This window comes from Pogonomyrmex barbatus, unplaced genomic scaffold, assembly GCF_055798465.1.
Source record: "Pogonomyrmex barbatus isolate J1 unplaced genomic scaffold, ASM5579846v1 scaffold10, whole genome shotgun sequence".
NCBI lineage: Eukaryota > Metazoa > Arthropoda > Insecta > Hymenoptera > Formicidae > Pogonomyrmex > Pogonomyrmex barbatus.
This window is the reverse complement of record NW_028297099.1, coordinates 1,047,446-1,061,475: the sequence shown is the minus strand read 5'-3', so window position 1 is coordinate 1,061,475 and position 14,030 is coordinate 1,047,446. Positions and strand designations below refer to the sequence as shown.

Sequence of the window (14,030 nt, the reverse complement as noted above, 5' to 3'; positions counted from 1 at the left end):
TTAATGCGGCAAAGTGGGATTTATTCTAATTTAAAAAAAAAAAAAAATAAACTAGTGAATTTTTCTATCAGCGTAGAATTGGTCAAACTGAGTCGAACATCGAAAACATGGTGGATAGAAATGTAGGCCGTTGAAAAGAGAGAGAATGAGAGAGTGGGTGAGAGAGAGAGTGAGAGAGAGTGAGAGAGTGAGAGAGAGGGAGGGAGGAAAAAGAGAAGTGGAACAGCTTGGCGTATTAGGTTATACTCGATGGAGTGATATCTTTTTCTTTTTCCACACGAACATCGGCTCGCCGCCGTAAACTTGGACGAGGGGGGCGAGCATCGACAGTAATTAACAATGCGACAATGAAGAGATTCAACGAGTTTCTTGCGATCTTCATCGTGTTGCAGTGCTTGTACGATGTATGCATCACACACTTGCTCATAAACGTCAAAAATCAGGTAAACAAACAAATCAGGTAATTGTATTTACGTCTGTTAATAATTTTTCGCAGAGTTAATAATTTATTTATAAGTATATTGTAAATGTATGTTTCTAAATTAACCTTAAAGTGTTTTGATACAAGCGTCGAATATTCTTTGCATTTCTTCAGCGGATAAATCTGTATAAATGTAAACTTAAATGTAACTTCTTCTATTATTATAATATTATTGATGAAATATTTTTATTTGCAGGGAGGTGATATTCTTCTAGAAACAATTTCGTCTAATGTTACCGAAGATCTGATTACTCTTGAATTTCAACGTTCCGATGGCACGTTGGTCACGCAACTCATTGATTTTAAAAATGTAATTATTTTTCAAACAAAAAGATGTATAAAAGAAGAAGCTTTTATGATTTATTGCATGAACAATGTGCTTTTTATAGGAAGTTCAAGTTATAAAAGCTCTGGTGCTTGGTGAGGAGGAACGTGGACAAAATCAATATCAAGTCATGTGTTTCGTGAATCATTTTTACAAAGTAGATTTTATATCATCCGATGCAATGTCTAAACTGCGCCAGAAGAATCCGGGTACTGTACGTGTAGCAGAAGAGGATCGAGGCCATGTCAATTATACAATGGACTTGTTCCTGGATGTGTCTCAGTCAAAGGAGATCTCGAAGCATGTTACCATGCTGTGTGCAGAAGCAGCTGGATCAACTTACACTAGAAATGATGATATAAAACAGTGGATTCAAAGACCAGGTAATTATCTATGAAACAAATGTAGTACAATTATATGTATTATGTATATATATTATAAAAGTAGTAATGTTATTTTACTGTAGTTATTTTAACAGCATTAATTTTTATAACATCATTAGGTTCCTCGGAAGAGTTACTCATGGCAGCTGTATATAACTTCACAAATGTGCCACAATCGAGCGCGAATGACACAAGATCATTGTTGGTTTCCAAATGTGCTGATACATCAAATCTGTGGGCACCTTGCACATGCTCATTGGAATTATGTATCGGCTGGTATCCGTGTGGTCTGAAATTCTGTAAAGGAAAATCGGATGGCAAAAAGATAGCGAGCACCTATCGATGCGGTATAAAAACTTGTAAGAAATGTTTTATATTCTCGTATTATTCTAAAATGAAACAGAACTGTCTATGGGATGAATGACATATAAGGACACTATAGATTGAAAATTTGAATATAAATTAAAACTATATACACGTTGCAATACAATAAAAAACTAAAAGATTCTAGAAACAAATTAAATAAATTAGATATTTAAAAAATTTTATATTATTCTAAATAGAATATAAAGCAGAATTCTTGAAAAAAAAAACTAGATTAAAACTTCTATATCTTTTTAATTTATGTATATACAGTCTGAAATAGGTGGTTCTACTTTAATATTCTACTCTTCCTAAATGAAAAAAGATCACAGATCTGGAAACTTTTCCTTAGAAAGAGAAGAATATGGAAAATGGAACCCATTTCACCATCATTTTGTACAGTAATTCTTATTCAGTAATTACAAATCAAAAATTTTTTTGTGAATGGATTTGAAATCAAAATGTTGATTTGTTTTATATATTTTACTCTAGATTATATCATATTTGAAGCCAAAGTATATCTAGCAAAAATATTTTTGCAAGATTATTATATTTAAACTTAAAATAAATCTTTGAAAAATTTTATAAATAGGTTATATTTTTTTTGAAAGGCTTTATATTAAAAGAGTGGACAAAAAAGTTTAATATTATTTAAAGAAAATCGCTAAATATTAATAAATTTCATATATTGTTTTTTTAGATCTTATATCAAACATACAATTTATATATATAATCATGTAGATTTTACTGAGTGGATATTTGTAACATTTATAACTTTTTTTTTACATCTCGTTTGCATGAAATTTTATATCCATACATTCCAACATATTTATAATAAAATATTTTGACATATTGTTCTTAAGCCTACTTTCAAAATTTGCTTGTTTGTTATAAGAAAAACATTTGTTTTAAAAACAGACAACTATTCATATACAAATAGAAATATAAAGAACATCATGTCCTGTGATTAGCAATCATGTGTTCCAAAAAATTACTTTTACTTCTATTGATTTTATTTAACATTCCTAACATTATTTACATCTACGACCAGTAAAATCATTCCAATTATATATTCGCCGTAATTTTGGTATTACATATCTGTTACTATAATACTTTTGGTTTATATTATGTTACAAATAATCCATTCAAAAACATAGAAATGTTCTGTTTTATTTCTTGACCAGGGGAATGTCGGGATAATTTATACGTGAGAGAATTTTATACGTGATTTGTAAAGCTGCCATTTATACATTGTATGTGTGTACATTATATGTTATAATTGTACATAACGCAGACACAAATAATAATAGATACCGTGATGTAGATATAAATTCATGTACATATGAATTCGTATTAATAGTTGAGAATTGTACAGTTATGTAAGATTTGCAGTACTGTGCGAGACTTTATACTAATATTATCAATTATATTGATACGTTAAGTATCTGAAATTTGTAAAAAATGTCTTTGCACATTTCAATAAGATGGTATATTCAACGGATCATTGCGAATAAGACTGTAAAATCTGTCCATTTAATGTATAATGATTAAGCCATTGCTCTTTAAAATTCCTCATACACCATACTTTGTATTTATAGTACAAGAAAAATTATTTGAAACAAAAAAATACGTACGTATATTTACATTTGTAATCCAACGTTCACGTGACATTTATGACAAATATCTAGCAGTATTTGTCAATAATCCCTTTATACTGCGAATGAAAAATGTACAATGTAATGTGTTAATGGTGCCGAGAAAGTGTACTCAATATGATTCCCTAAATAGACCTCGCCACCTATTGCCATGTCCTAGTAGTCGATTGCTATGAATACAAAAATGTAGCAAAAATGATGATAGATTGAGATATTGACAATTTTTTATAGGACAGAGGCGGGATTAAGTAATTGAAGTTATTCCATTCGACAAGTAGATTTCAAAATTTTTTAAATATCAAACAAATTGTTTAATACTATATATTTAACATTATATATTTAATCTCATGATAATTTTTTTATATTTTACTTGGAATTGAAATATGTTAGAATATTAACTGCTTTGATTTTTTTATTATACGCACAAGATAATAGAAGATTATTCTAAAAGTGACTTTAAGTATCATTATTTAAAATGAATTTTTATTTCTTCGTCTTAATAAAATGCCTAATCCCGATTCTGCCACAATTGATAAACACATACATTAAGCGACGTCGCACAATTCGACTCATTATTTACATATAAATCAATGGGGATTAATAATGGGGATAAACATAAAATGTGATAGGATGAATTCGTAAATGATGCATTGTTTATACAGAAATATATGTATATAGATTCAGCAGGGTGATTTGAAGACTAATTTTATTTTGATGATCTTATCATTGACCATTTTAATTACGATAATGATTTTGCGATGAATATTAGAAATGAAAGGGCGATATGTGCAATAATAATTTCTAGATAACGAGATGGAATATTTAAATATTTATAATAATTTATTTAATATACTTGTTTTCTTCATGTGCCTGTTGTTTAATAAATGTATTATATTTATTTGATAAAACACTTTATTCCTATAGTTAAGATTTTCTTAACGAATGAAGCGATTCTGTAATGAGAAATATTTGATCATTGTATCAACCCTTTTGATGTAATTTATGAGTATCACTATACTATGTATGATTTCAGCTTTACACATAATGTTGTATCTTATACACATATTTTTTATATATATTTAATAAAAAGAATTAATATACATGATATATGTTTTAATGACAATTGCAATTTTAATGTGGTAATCCAAAAGATTGTATCTAATATATACATGTACAATTAACATATATTGTTTATGATATTACTTACTATATTGTTTCGCGAGAGATACCAATGTTCTCCAGAAGATTATATAATTTTATCACGTGCATCAAATTTCATAATGAAAAATTTTATTTTAAATAAAGAAATATATAGATAGCATATAATATTTTACAATATAGTATATACGTGTGCACTAAGTGCATGACAAAATAAATGATATGCATAACACGAAAATGTGTCGATAACGTGTTATATATATATTTTTTGTGGGAGGATGTTCTTTGAAGAATATATGCAGATAAAAATTTTCATAATTAATTCTTCTATTAAGTACGATACATTAATAATATTAATAATCATGTTAATTAATAATAGATAATAATATATAATAGCAAAATAACAATAGTATAATAATAATTTACTTTACCCAAAATTCTTTACACGTATCTATACACATCGAAGACATTTTGCACCACTCGCATTTCTACGAAATTTGATTTACATAAATCACTAGAAATATTATTCTGATGAGCAAGGAAAATTTATTTACAAAAACAGTTTATGTAAAATTATCATTTGTAATGATTAAAAATAAATTTTTGAACAATAAAACTCAGTGATGTAGATGGATAAGTGCTGTTATCTCGAAATAAATACGAGAAGACTTGTTGATGCAAAACATTTCTTGACATGTGACCATTTTCTAATATAATAATATAAATTTAATATTTCTCGCTATCACTATTATCTCTTCTACTGTATTATCTTTGATAATAAAACTACAGATGTGACACATTTATGTGAGTATACAATTCTCTCTGCAATTTTATGCTATACTAGATCAGCCGTGCACCATCAGCTATGCACCATCAGTCGTGCACCATCAGCCGCCTATCATAATTTTATTTAAAATATTTGTATAACACTGTAAATAAGATATTAGAAATTCAAAAAATTTAATACTTTGTACAAAATTTCAGTAAAACGATAATCTACTATAATAAAAATATGATCTTGATTATATTGAATATTTACATAGATCATTATCATATTATATTTTTATTCATGATTATTGCAATTTTGTTTACTGTAATTTGTTGACAGGCGACAATCGTGCCACTGATACCGATATAATTTCAGTTAACTGAAATCTATAAGAGATCGTTTTTATGCACAGAAGATATTTATAGACAGAATTTCAGAAGATAAAATTGCAATTAAACGTTTCTCGTGCTGGAAATGAAGTGGGAGTGAACGAATTGAGTTGCAACTAAATATCTTGCTTGTGTGAAGATTCGGAATGGAAATATTCTTCCGATTAACGAGGAGAACATACCTTCTATCACGAGATAAAAATGTTTTGATACATTTGCAGTAGCACCAACTACATGATGAAACATGCACACAAACGTCTTGGTTCTTCTCGGTTATGAGGGAAAGGAAAGTTTCTAAAATCCAGCATGTCAGTTTAATCCGCGGATTGCGATGCACTAGAAGGAGAAACACTAGCTACTATAGCAAGTCTTACGCACGTCTGCAAGTATAACACTGAAATCATCATCGGCCTTGGGCACGTGCTCCATACTCTGAGTCTGCGGCTGCGGATGCTGTTGCGTGCTCGAATGATCTGTATATTTCGACACCTCCAAACCCGAGTACTGCTCCATAGTGTGACCGATTGCGACGTTAGAACAACGAGCGTCCTTGTTGCCCTGCTGATCGTCGATAATGCACTGAGAGTTCGGTATGTCCAATTGAGATTGCGGCGGTGCTCCATAATAACGCAGATCGCTGGCATAGTTATGATTACTGTCCAACATACTCTGCGAGGACAAGCTCGAATGTGCCACGCTCGTCGGATGGGAATACTTGAAATATTTTTCCAATTGAAGTGTCTGCTGTTGATCATCCTCGGCGCTCATACCAGGATCGATGTGACCGCCGAGGATCGCGTGTTGCTGCTGGCCACTGCCAGAAGACGCGTCCGTTTGGTACTCTTGATGATGCGGCATTTGGTATCGATGCGTCACTGTACCTACAAGAAATTAAAATCTAAAGATTTGAAATCTAAAATTAAAAAAAAAAACTTCAAATGTAACTTTAATGTAATAAACAAAAAAATTGAAAAAAAAAATTAATTATACTTTTAATTAAATTATTGATAACTTTCCGTGATCTGTGACATTCGCCAAATATAGATATTAGAAAAAAATCCAAGTTCCTTGGGAATTTTTTTTTAGGAAATGATTTTATTTAAAAAATAAATTTAAAAGCAATTATTTCTAAATTATTTCTATAAAAAAGTTTATATATTTTCTCTAAATATAATACTGCCGCATATAATACTGTCTCTCAAGTTTGTGTGCTAAGTTTCTTTTAGTCTTTATTCTACAAATTAAAAATAAAAATATTTCAAATTCTAATAAATAAAGAAATAAAAATAATTTGAATTTAGCATAGGTGAAAACAAAACGTTACCAGGACAACTTTCGGCAGCTCCGCGAATTCCAATGGATTGCTGTCGACTGCCAGCACATTGGACCGGATTGTAATTACTCTCGATGGTGGGCTGCATCGAATAGTTCGCTGCGTTCTTGGATGTCTGCGTGCCGCTGTAATGCTGCAACGATTGATCGTGTGGCGAGGCGACCGGCGGATAAAACGTGCCTGTGACGGAACCGACGTTGTCGAAACCGGAGCGCAATTTATTGCACGATACCATCATACCGTTCGCTATGCCCACCGCGGCTATACTCGTGGATTGTCTCTCGAAGTTCAAGTAGCCAACCTATGACAAAAAACATAATTGCCAAAAAGATGCAACTCTGATCGTGCATGATGCAACGAAAACAACATAACGTCAATAGATCATAAAGATTTAAATTAATTTATTTAATAATAAAAGAAATTAAATTAAGTTCTGTTAAATTGGAAGCAAATAGATTAATTAAATTTTTATATATATGAAACACGTACGGATTTTTTATATGTTAAAGTGTCTGTGTAACCACCAGAATTCTGACACGATGATATGCTAGTGCTACTAGCGTGACCCGTGTGCAGCTGATTGTCACTACTCATAAAAGCATATCGTTTCGTCTGATCGGTCATATCTCCGTGTTGCTTCGAGGTACCTTCCATCAGATCTCGTTCTGGATCCGGATTTTGAGCGGACGATAGATGACCACCGTCACCTGATAGATTAAATCATCCATTAGTTTTGAAATACCTTATATTTTAACTTCTGCCCTGTATTAGATAAATTTTTACAACTATCTAATCGGTATTTGATTTTTTAAAAATTTACCATCGGGCTCGGGACTGGCCACCGGAGATATATCCGGGGTATGGATAATGGGCGTATAAGGGCTACCGTAGAGCGAATTATTTTCCGATTTATATTCCTGGATACTCTGCTGCTGTTGTTGATGATACAAAGATGAAATCGGGGAATGGCCACCCCATGGGATTTGAGACATGCTCTGGTAACCGTCCATCTTGGACCTTAAATGCATTTCGATTACATATACCACTTGTAATGAACGCAATGTGTTGTCGTTTCCTACGTTACGTATATTTACATTCCCTATCAAAACGAATACGTCAAATACGCTATTAAATCTCAAATACGACGTTAACGTTGTTTGGTGCTTCGTTTAAATCTCGCCGGAATCTCTCAATTAACCGCGGCGGTTACCTCGCACGTACCTTCATTAGCGGAAAGTACCGGTCAGAGTATCGACTTACATGGAATGATGAATCGCCGGGCCGGCAGAGTTGGACCTGTTGCCTGCGGTGTTGGTCGCCGAGGGAGGCGAGGACGGTGCACCGGGTGTCCGTTTCGCGTGCTTCCTACGCCGCGGCCTATACTTGTAATTCGGATGTTCCTGCATGTGTATGACCCGAAGCCTCTCGGCCTCCTCGACATAGGGCCTTCTGTCCTGTGGCGTCAACCCTCGCCATTTCTTACCTGCGAGAAATCCGAACGAAGCCCCCGTCAAATAAAGGACGAAGGAGAGATGGAGGAAAGGAAAAAAAAAAAAATCAAGAGCAAAACGCGTGTAAAATGATTAAACGACACACGGTATACACAGAATGATTCTTACCATCGTTCCGGAACTGCCTGCGCCGCATAAACATAAATATGAAAGACGTAATATAGTAAAATATTATGCAATTATAATCATTGCAATTCTTTGATACAATATTAGAATATTAAAATCTTTTTCTATAAAGTTTCGCGTAAAACTTTTCGTAAATGTTAATGTTAAATGAAAATAAATATTTTAATTTTAAAAACCATTTTTCCAAGTACCTAAAGAATATTTTAATGTCAAACTTGATTTATAAATTTATTTTGATATTTTTTTTTTTAAATTCTTTCGTTTTCTAAAAATTACATTTTTTTGATGGAATGAATTATATTCAGATCACATCTCATCGTCTATGTCTCGGAAGATGAATTCATCAAATCATCCCTTAAATCATATGTGGACATCGTCGACGTGCAAAATTATATCGTGCTTTAATATATATATATATATAAAACGTAATACCCACGAAATTTCACGTGTTCGTATAAATACTCCCGATAAATTACGCTCCTCGACAATAATGGGGCGAGGTTACGGTGTATACATCTCGATATCCTGAATCTCGATAAAATCATCGGTCGATCCCTTTGGCTAACGACGCGCTTAATTCGGCTCGCAAGAAAAAAGAGAGAGAGAGAGAGAGAGAAAGGAAAGAGGAAGAGAGAGCTCTTATCTCTCTCTCTCCTTCTCGCTGCCCCAATATATGGTGCAAAAGGAGCACAAAAATGATCTCTCCTCCCGCATACACAGCGTATATACGCGTACGGATATACGTATTTACAGGTGGGCTTGGTCGTCGTCATCGTCATCATCATCGTCATCGTCGTCATCGTCGTCGTCGTCGGCGGAGGGTCTTGGTCCGACGACCAAGCCTGGAATCTGCCTCAGTTGCGTTCAATATGCCAACATGGTAAGGCCGGAATATCATTAAGCGAGGCATAAGGGTTAATACGAACGTAAGATATTCGCGACAAGAACGAAAAAGTTGAACGCGAGGCGGATATCATACATACATACATACATACATACATACATACACGATATAGATACATGTACACCATGCGACACCATGCGCGCAAAAATTTTATATATAAATAAATATAAATATATAAAAATTTATATAAATATGTATTATATATACATATGGTGCGTATACATATGCGTACAGTTGTGTAAAGGTACATAGGCGCATGGGGGCGTAGATATGGGTGCGCCCGTGCCTTTAGCCAGCCACAAGGCACGGACCATTATTTCATATTTCATTTTGTATATTTCAACTCTCCAGAGGAGAGAGAGAGAGAGAGAGAGAAGGAGGTACAGACGAGCCAGGAGAGAAGGAGGGACGGGAGTAAGAAAAAAAGAAGAGAGCGTGAATCGATCGTTGCGGGGATCATATTGTCGAAATCGCACTTTGTCGTGCCGAACTCTTTCCGCCCTATTCACTGATAATAAACAGTTGCGACAGTGCTTTCAGAGTTCTCGCGGAGAATGTTTCTGCGACGAAGAAAAACGAAGAGAGAAAAGGAAAGGAAAGGAAAGAAAGGATTCTCGCGAAAGAGAGGAGAACGCTTTTGTCGCCCGCAAATGTTTCCCGTCTAGCGGCTCCTCGTTTCTTTTCGGATTCCGGCCAGCCGATTCTTCAACCTCTCCTTGTGTGTGAAAAGAGAAAAAGAAATAAAGGAAAAAAAAAAAAAACTTCGGGAGAGGCTACCCGGCAAAGGGGACACAAATGAGGTTTTCGGCTAACAATAAGTACACTTAATTTAATATTCCTGGGCGCGCGCGAGCGGCGAGTTATCCCTGGCGGTGATTCATCATCACACCCGCGCACGCTGCGTCCCACCGTGATGTCCTCGTTAAGTATTCTAATGGTTGGCGTGTATCTCTAATTTACTGCGCTTAGGCCGCGGCCCGGTCGGACGACTTCATTAATTTCGATGTTTCGAGCAAAAGGGAGCTGCTCGCCGTCGGATTAGGTCGCGTCGTCGAGGAGGTTCGAGTCCGAAATGACGACCCAGTTTAGTTCGCCAGGATTCTCGCGTCGAATATAATCGAACCGAATGGAGAAGGTGTTAGGCTTTTCCTAAACAAGTACAATGTTTTACGATGTTTAAAAAAATTATAAGCCGTGTGAGAAACTTGAGTTATATCGCATTAGCGCGCGCGGCTAAAAGCAAAGTAGACATTATTAATGTACAATCATTTCGATATTCATTTCGATATTCTGTGCATTAAACGCGCCGTCGCGTGTGCGTTGCGTACGCGGATATTTTGTAAGAATGTTCGATGCTAATAGGCTTTCCATCTCACGATTTCTATCGACTCCAAGCGTTTCTATCTTAGCGAATAGATTATAAATTAGCTAGTCGAGCATCGCGACAAATTGCGAGACTGCCAGCGAGCGAAATCGCGCATGTCGAAAGGTCCCCCCCCAATCGAGTCTCCGCGGTCTCGCGCAAGAGCCGCGTCTCTCTCGTTTCGCCGCGGCGTCCCAGCCGTTGACATTTTCCAGAAAGCTCGTTCGTTCTACCGCCTAATTAACGATTCCGCGGTGATTTACGCACGCGCCCCCCCTCGGTAATTCACCCGGCCGGCGATCAGGCGATTAAACTCCGCCGTTCTTCTCTTTCCCCCCCCCTCCCTCTCTCTCTCTCTCTCTCATGAATGCTGCCCAGACACTTTGAGAATTTTGTTATGGACGTTACAGACGATGCAGAGACTCGCGTGAGCGCGCGCGCAAACTGGCACGTGACATTTTCAGAATCGAGCTAGAAACTCCTCGTATGCGGCATTTAGAATATAACCGACCGACCGATCGATCGATCGTCGTCGCCGCCGCCGGAGTTGGTTAGCACCCGCTTAATCCAGCCTGTTTTTCCCGACTTTAATTGCGCGCGTACATCCGATAAATCCTCGATATTATATACACGATGATTTTCCTCGGTGTAAAGTCCAGCAGCGACCGATCGACAGGCCCTACGAGAAAAAATGCGCGATCGACCGCGCATTCTCCAAATTGACGAAATTGACGAAATACACGAAGAGATCTATCTAGAGAGAAGAGATAGAGAGAATCGCGCGATGTGTCGTCGCGCAAACGATGCGCGTGCAGCGACGAGAGACGGGGAGGAGGATCGAAGTGAGGAGAAGAGGAGGAAGAAGAGGGGCCGGAGAGCGAGGCCCCCACATCTCGGTGGGACCGCGCATCGCGCGCGTACCCCGCCCAACCTGGGTCGCCCACTGTCACCATTAATAATACGTCTCCCGTCCCGTGATGTATCTCATCTCCCTCGGCGCTGGTGTGTGCTCGCCCACCGACGTGCGCACACCGACGCCGCTGCGCGTTCACCTGTACAAATGCAAGAGGCGTCGATGCGGCATCATCGCGCGATGCCGCGCGATCTGGGAGGGGTCCGTCGTGCACGAAGGATTTTTCGGCAAAATTCAAAAAGCCACGATGAGCCAGGAGGATCGATCGAAAGACAAGCGACACGATCGTCGGAGAGTCGTTTAACTACGTTTTTTTTTTTTATCGAGACATGCTGAATTAGAAGCGAAAGAGCGTTCGTAGAAAACGAACGCTCTTTCGCTTCTAATTCAGCATGTCTCGATTAATAATCGAGTATTACGAACGTTTTGGAGGAATTACGCGGAATGACGTCGCGACTCTAACGATGATGTCTATTCTGACAATTGTCCACTCGCTAGGACAGAGACATCAGGTAAACTCGTACGTAGGCACTACACGGTGTGTAGACGCCAGACAAGCCGAGCCATTCAGACTCGCCTCGTAAGAGATACTCGTTGAGAGTGTGATGACCGATTCGAATAGCGGGCACGTGGACGAGTCATCTCCTCGTGTCCCGCGGAGACACGGAATCCTGACGTGCGGATCTCTGCGCTTCGCGGCACAAAGAAGAATTTATCTGGCACGGGTAATCGCCGTGTGTGGCGCGTGATGAGATATCTTAATGAGATATCTTTTAGCGGTTGAAACTCGGAAGGGCGCGAAGTGACGAAATGAGACTCGAGAGGGAATTATCACATCGTTCCCTTTAATTCGCGGTTCCGCGCGCTTCAACTTCGTTAGCATTAATATAAAGATGAAAGAACTGGGGAGAGAAAGAAAAGGGGAAAGAGAGTCAGCGCGCGTGTTCCAACGTTCGCCTCGGAATTTTCTCCGTGAAGAATCGACCGGAAAAAGCGGCACGTTAGTCGCGCCTTGTTCTTCAGACGCGTGTCACGAAACCGCGAAAGAAACGTTTCCGCACTGCCGGCGAAAAGACAGTGACGCGTCCGTGCTCGTTCCTTCGTTTCAAGAGGATGTGAAGGAGATACGCCACGTCGTAAACCTGGGGGGGGGGGGGGCCGAACTTTGCGGGAGAGTTTGCGGAACGACCGACCGAATCGGCGTGAGAAATCTCGGCGGACGATTCCGTGCGATTTCGCGTAAGAGAGTTCCGCGTACAAATTCAGATTCTAATTCGCTGGTCTCGCTAATTTCGCGATTTTAATCGCGCGATTCACGCCAGGCGCGACCAAAAAAAAAAAAAACAAATTTCGCGCTTCCCAATCAAATTCGCCCACGCGGGTCGCACCACTTGTAAATCACTCGGTACGTCGTAAGATATCGCGACGCACGAGCGTCACGTGAATTATCATATCACTTCATCTGTCGCTTTTTCTTTCCTCTTTTTTTTTTTCTCCTTTCCGATCCGACCCGTATAGGCGTGGTGCGGACGATTCACGTCGGAGATCATAAGAGGGACAAAAGTCGGAGTCGCGGATGAATCGGCCGACGAGCCCGTCCACGCTCGAGGGCTTCCTCCTCCTTCTCTCCCTCCTCCATCCGCCCTCTCGACCGTCCCCACGTGTATTTTCATAAATATAATAATTTATTTCTATCTCTTCGCGAAAGCGAGCAAGGATAGACTTCGTCCTCATCGTTCTCGTCGTCGTCGTTGTCGTCGTCATCGTCGTCGTCGTCGTCGTCGTCGTCGTCGTCATCGTCGAGGATAGGTGGGTCGATCTTGTAAGCGTCGTCGGAAGGTAAGGTAAGGTAAGGGTGCGGCCAGACTCCGCTCTCGACTCCACCTCATTACCCGGCATTCTATGCAGAGACCGCGCTTATGGCTTATTATTGCTTTAGCTTAGCCAACCCGACTCGTCGGTTCCTTCGTCCTTCTTGCAGACGGATACATATGTAAGCGCGATCCGTATGTATACGGATACAATGTATACAACGCGCGATGTGAGATACAGGGTGACGCATGTGAAACGCGACCATTCGCGATGATATCAGGAATTTTAAGGGAAAAACATTTCCAACGAGAGTCACAGATTTCTCCCTCTTAGACGAAACGCCCCGCACGTCGCACGCGTTACATTATCTTCATCGATATTTAGAAGAAACATAATCGTAAATGTACTCCTAACTACGCGTGTTTCCGATCACAGGGTACTACGCGCGTTGCGGTACACATCCGATCGTTTATCCGCTCGTCCCCCTTCCGACGATCCTCTCGCCCGGCCTCATTTTATATGTATGTGCAATTATTGGTCCCGAT

At 38.3% G+C, this 14,030-nt stretch overlaps 2 protein-coding genes across 10 annotated transcripts in view; one reads left to right on the top strand and one right to left on the bottom strand.

The window, feature by feature from the left end:
- The first annotated feature begins 180 nt into the window (after positions 1–180).
- On the top strand, positions 181–4,312 carry oaf (BRICHOS-like domain-containing protein out at first). Of its 2 annotated transcripts, none has more exons than XM_089070531.1 (4): positions 181–443; positions 678–791; positions 871–1,189; positions 1,309–4,312. In XM_089070531.1, the coding sequence occupies exons 1-4, from the start codon at positions 348–350 to the stop codon at positions 1,611–1,613; spliced, it is 834 nt and encodes a 277-aa protein (XP_088926657.1). In that variant the 5' UTR covers positions 181–347; the 3' UTR covers positions 1,614–4,312. The 2 variants fall into 2 exon arrangements, with proteins under 2 accessions (XP_088926657.1, XP_088926658.1); XM_089070532.1 differs by having other exon boundaries at positions 184–460.
- Positions 4,313–4,670: 358 nt separating this feature from the next.
- Positions 4,671–14,030, bottom strand: part of LOC105433474 (uncharacterized) — a 44,186-nt gene continuing 34,826 nt past the window's right edge. For 6 of the 8 annotated variants that reach the window (XM_089070525.1, XM_089070523.1, XM_089070524.1 and 3 more), the window contains 5 exons: positions 8,117–8,339; positions 7,677–7,873; positions 7,346–7,563; positions 6,848–7,157; positions 4,671–6,404 (listed from right to left, as the gene is read on the bottom strand). In XM_089070525.1, coding sequence (XP_088926651.1) covers positions 5,875–6,404; positions 6,848–7,157; positions 7,346–7,563; positions 7,677–7,873; positions 8,117–8,339 — 1,478 coding nt within the window. In that variant the 3' untranslated portion in view covers positions 4,671–5,874. Of the gene's footprint in view, positions 6,405–6,847; positions 7,158–7,345; positions 7,564–7,676; positions 7,874–8,116; positions 8,340–8,475; positions 8,493–14,030 lie in introns of all 8 variants that reach the window. The other 2 variants (XM_089070527.1, XM_089070528.1) reach the window with 2 other exon arrangements.

Bases quoted from the DNA above. Each gene is read 5' to 3' on its own strand.
- oaf (XM_089070531.1), top strand. From the start codon at position 348: ATGAAGAGATTCAACGAGTTTCTTGCGATCTTCATCGTGTTGCAGTGC. The intron at 444-677 runs GTAAACAAACAA...TTTTATTTGCAG, and splicing joins TCATAAACGTCAAAAATCAG to GGAGGTGATATTCTTCTAGA. The intron at 1,190-1,308 runs GTAATTATCTAT...TAACATCATTAG, and splicing joins ACAGTGGATTCAAAGACCAG to GTTCCTCGGAAGAGTTACTC.